This window comes from Montipora capricornis, chromosome 1, assembly GCF_036669925.1.
Source record: "Montipora capricornis isolate CH-2021 chromosome 1, ASM3666992v2, whole genome shotgun sequence".
NCBI classification, from domain to species: Eukaryota; Metazoa; Cnidaria; class Anthozoa; order Scleractinia; family Acroporidae; genus Montipora; species Montipora capricornis.
The window spans coordinates 20,151,524-20,156,523 of NC_090883.1; the positions used below are offsets into that span (position 1 = coordinate 20,151,524).

Here is a 5,000-nt window from a genome sequence, read left to right on the forward strand (position 1 = left end):
AATCGCATCGCACGGAGCAGGACGTGTTGCTAGCTGGGCCGTACGGCTTTTTCCGGCCCTGCTCGCGCTAATGCGTACGGCCCTCATACGAGGATTTTCTCAATAGTTTTACAATGACAGCGCGCACGGGGCCGTGCGGGCCATATGATAATATAGCGTATTTGGCGACATGTGATTTAGTGAAACGGTGATATTTTCAACATCTTCGCATTTGAGACCGGCCACTCCAACAAGTTCTGACATTGCACATTTATTTTACTGTCGCTGCTGCCATTCCTCCCATACTGACCGACCAGCCATGTTTCTACTACAAAAGCTCTATGAAAATGAATTGCCTAATTCAGTGCCGAGTATTACCAAACTCCTATGGGACAACTCCACGCCCACGTAAGATAAAATATTCGCATCCGACCTTAACGGGCTTTAAATCGGCTCGCCTGGGGTTCGCCGTTTTAAGTGCCCATGAAGGTCTCCCGCTCTTATTTTATCTATTACATATCCAACGCGCGCTCATGGAATAATTGTTAATTAGCACGACTCGTTCGCCATTAACATTTGTACACTGCGCCACCGTGATAAGTATAGGGCAACTGTAACACGTCACATGTACACCAACTGTATTCAAAATGACAGCTCGTGGAAAATGTAATAAGTAAAAAGAAGCAAACTAATATTCAATTTTTTTCAGAAGTATAATGGAGGGGTACGAGAGAAAATGAGGGGACAGAGAGGGAGGCTCAAGGCGTTGGCCGGGATATGTTATGTCCACGAAAGTTACTTTTAGACGAGCGGAAGTCTTTGTTCTAGCGAACGTCTGTCTTCCGAGACGTCCGCATGCAGTCTTGCCTCGCTCTCAGGTTCTTAGTGAAAAGAGAAAATGACGGCGCACGTGGAACGCTGATGAATATTTATTTTCTTTCAAACATCGGACCGAGGTTGGCCTGCATGCGGACGTCTCGGAAGACTTCCGCTCGTCTAAAAATAACTTTCGTGGACATGACATATCCCAAGGGCTGGACCGGGAGCCTCCCTCTCTGTTTTCTCATTTTCTCTTGAGGGGTAGCTTACGTTTCCATTACATTTAAACGTTCTTCGATTCGAGTAGCGGTGATATGTGTCACTGTTAGTTTGAAATAAAGAAGAAATCAAAATAAATGCAAGCATTTCTTATGCCATGATGATATGTAACATTCAATCATCTAGTCTAGCAACAACAACGACAAAAATCAAATTAAAGAAACTAAAAAAAATATATTAACTCTGATGTTTACATCGAAACCTTATGCCAAGGTATGCCATTTATTTCTACACAGGGTGTGGTGAAAGTAAGAAAGCGTGTCACATTGATGGTTTTGATCGTCACCACCACGTTTGAAATCTGCTGGATCACAGACACTATTATTCACTTGTTACAGAATGCAGGCATCTTTCCTCGGGACTCTTATGCGATTCCCATAGCTCACACCTTAATATTGTTTAGTTCTGCAATTAATCCGTTCATATATTCACTGATAAGCCAAAGATTCAGAGAAAAAATGAAAGGAATGTTATGCTGTGGTTTACGCTCATCTAGAAGGAGTGTCCATACTGCAGAGTCGGCCTTTGTCATGCAGATGCCTTACAGTGTCAGCCATCCGCTACAGCCTGCAGAAGAGTCTCTTGAAATGACTTCAGGATCCTTATGCACTGCTCCAAGCTTGCAGTCTTCCGCATCATTTTCAAAAGCGACTGTGACACGAACTTAGAAATTTACATTGCTGAATCACTTTCTTTTGTTCGTGGTTTCGTAGCTGGCGATGGTCTCGACATTGAACTGAATCACCCTATAAGGGTCTATGCATAGTTTCAGTTCTCTTATTAATTATATGCTCAACAGAGTATCGCGTTTCTGATTGGTCAGTGACGAATGCATAAATGTGTTAAAAAGTGCAAGGAAGGTTATGAAGTGCAACACGGAAGTTGCTATGGAAACACAGAAATTGAGTAATTTTGTGTGAGTATGTAATAAATAACAAATCGTATGAACTTGCTCGTGCATTTCATGATTTATGGCCACTCATGATGTTTTGAAAGTTCTCAAATAGACCATATTTTGCCTCCACTACTCAACCGGACACTCAAGCTGGGTGATATATGGGCGCTTTGGCCAGCAAAGCCACCTTGCAATTTATTAAGCATTGGAATAGGTACAAAAATATTAATAAATCAATTCCAAAATAAAGAGAAAAGCAATGCAACAGAGCCGGACACGAAAAGCCATTAAAAAACCAGCAGGTGGAAAAAAGCGGCGAACGTGTACCCCAGAGCAAGGCAGTGGTGCGACCCTCAGGGCTTTAGGGTATTCTACTTGAAAGACACTACTTACAATGTAAATGAACGCTATCATATACCCCGCCTAACGAAGGCATTAAACACTAATTCAGCTCAATAGGACAAAAAACGAAGCAGGACTTGTGCTCGCAGCGAAGGCTGACCGTAGAATGCTTCACTCTCTAAACGATCGCCAAATACAAACCACGATCACGTGGCACTCTAAGCGCCTGCTGCTCACAACAGGGCCTCTGCTACGTGACTGCAAAATATCAATTTATGCTAGTCAGGGTTATAACAAATTACATTTTACAGTTGTGGCTAAGTTACCTGGCCTAAGAATGGAAGAGAGGCTTCTGGTGACCCTGTCCCTTTCTTAAAGTTAGAGCGAGTTTCAATCGACTGTCGTAAAACCAAAACCAAAGTAATTGCTTTTATTTGGCTAATCAAAAGGGACGGAGACAATCCAGTAAGCCAATTAAAACTTGAGGTAATTATAAGTAGCCGACACAAAGGGCGAAAAAATGTGCACGCGCGAGCCACGATTGGTTTTGGTTTCACTTTTAATTGGTTGAAAAAGTGGCGCGAGAACTTTGAACCAATCACGTGCACTGAGTTAAGTAACGCAAACCAAAGCAATTTGCTAATTACTTTCGACACTCAATTAAAAAACGCTCCAATGTAGACTAATTAGAAATACAAAAACATCATTTACACTATAAAGGCAGTGAGGTCTGTCTCAATAGAGGTTTTGCACTGCAGCCATGTTGCATGGCAGGAACAACAGATTCTTTTTCCCATGGGAACAAATGTTCTTTCTAATGCAAAACATTTTCATTGTTCCTGCCATGCAACATGGCTGCCGTGCAAAACCTCTATACAAAGTCACCGGGATCCTCGCAGCCACTCATAGGCTAAGACATCGAGCAAACAACTGTAAAATGCCCTATTGCACTTACATACGGCTAATGAATTTTGAGAACTTTCAAAATGTCCCTTATGCCCATACATCTCAAAATGCACTCGCGTTCATACTTAGTATACTTATTAGATGAAAACCTTACTCAGAGTCACATACAGTTGAATCGTTCACAAAACTATACTACAGAAAAGAAAGGCTGGGAAAACAAAGAGAATGAGTCAGAGTGACAACAAAAAAAAAACAAACAAGCAAGAAACAATAGCCTTTATTCACGATAGCGGCCATGTTGTTTCTCAAATTGTCATGCAAATTAGCCACGTGTTATGCTAGGGGGGCAAACATTGGAAAAAAGGGCAAATTGCGGGAAATCGGCTCGTCGAAATATTGAAATAACATTGCTAAAAGTACATTTTAGGATTTAAAATTAAGTACCTTTTATAGTAATTTTATATCATTTGATGGCCATTAACATTTTGACTTTCTACTTCGTTATCTGTTCATTTTTCACTAAAAATAACATCGAAGTAATTATGTTATTACTTAGGTTATAAACATTCAATGAACGTGAAACAAATCATCTGTGTGGCTAAGATGTTCGTTATAACCTCTCGAACTTGTGTTGTTTGCCCCCTCAGAAGTGAGTAGCTAATTTGCATGAAAATAGCAAATCCAACATGGCGGCCATCGTGAATAAGGTCTCTTAAAGCAGCTCATTTTTTGCGATTGAAAATTGAACCACTAAACAATTAATTAGTGCATTTTTATTACGTATGGGCTATGCATAGTTATCAAACCCATTCTGTGTTGAGAATTTTTTATGCTTAGCCCAGCTTGTCTTCTTGATAAATTCTAACATTCACCACTTTCAATTTGACGCAAAAGAACCACTCCATCTGCTTTTAAAAGGATAGTCAGCGATCAAGGAAGAAGACCCTTGATAAAAATGTATGTAGCGTACACTGTAATGCATAGGATATTTTTTCCGATGTAGACTCGAAAAAATTCCGGGTGTTCCCTCACAGGAGTCAAACCTATCACATGTTTATTAGCTGTTCAGATACTCTGTCAGTGAGCTGTAAAAGATGTGTGGAAGCTAAGGAAACGAAGGAAAGGAGCTTTATTTAAGTGTCTAGTCTTCTGGCACTGGAGCACTATTTGTAGTTCGTGACTCTTCATGAAGTGTGCCTGTGCCATAAAACAAACATTAAATTATTCCTTTCGAACAATACAATAACCCTGTTTTGTTATTTCAAGAATTACGTCAAAGCTCTCAAAGTGCTTCCTGATGCTGCAAAACGTACCGTGAACCGATGGAACAAACTTGTCCTTGATAGAGAAGTAGCAAAGATTAAATGAGTAACTTGAGCAAGTTACATCTTCCAAACGAGCTCGGTGACCCTATTTATATTTTATTGCACATTTCGAGTCACCGTACTGTAGGGAACAATCGAGAAAAGTTTAAAGAAAATCTTACGACGACTTCTATCACTGAGGAATCACCTTAAAAAGTAAAATCAAAGACACACTGCCATTTGCTAGTTGCATTTTCCCGGCGATTGTCATCGCATTATCACAGAGGCCTCTGTTATTGCCGCGGCCAGGGTTGTTGGCATTTCCGATGTCTGGTTCATTGCCGTCCTCTCGTAGTTTGCATATACCACTACTCCTGCTTTTGCAATTTTTTTTATTTCCCTTGATTTTCCCTTTTCTATATTTATTACTTTCAACTTTAAACCAAATTTTGATAATAATTAAAAAGTGAGCCCTA

The 5,000-nt window shown here is 40.4% G+C and overlaps 1 protein-coding gene across 1 annotated transcript in view; it reads left to right on the forward strand.

Moving 5' to 3' along the window:
- Positions 1 to 2,004, forward strand: part of LOC138052228 (neuropeptide FF receptor 1-like) — a 17,930-nt gene extending 15,926 nt beyond the window's left edge. Inside the window, exon 7 of the mRNA XM_068898614.1 lies at positions 1,314 to 2,004. Within this exon, the coding sequence (XP_068754715.1) occupies positions 1,314 to 1,745 (432 nt within the window). The 3' untranslated portion in view covers positions 1,746 to 2,004. The remainder of the gene's footprint in view (positions 1 to 1,313) is intronic.
- The last annotated feature ends 2,996 nt before the right edge of the window (positions 2,005 to 5,000 follow it).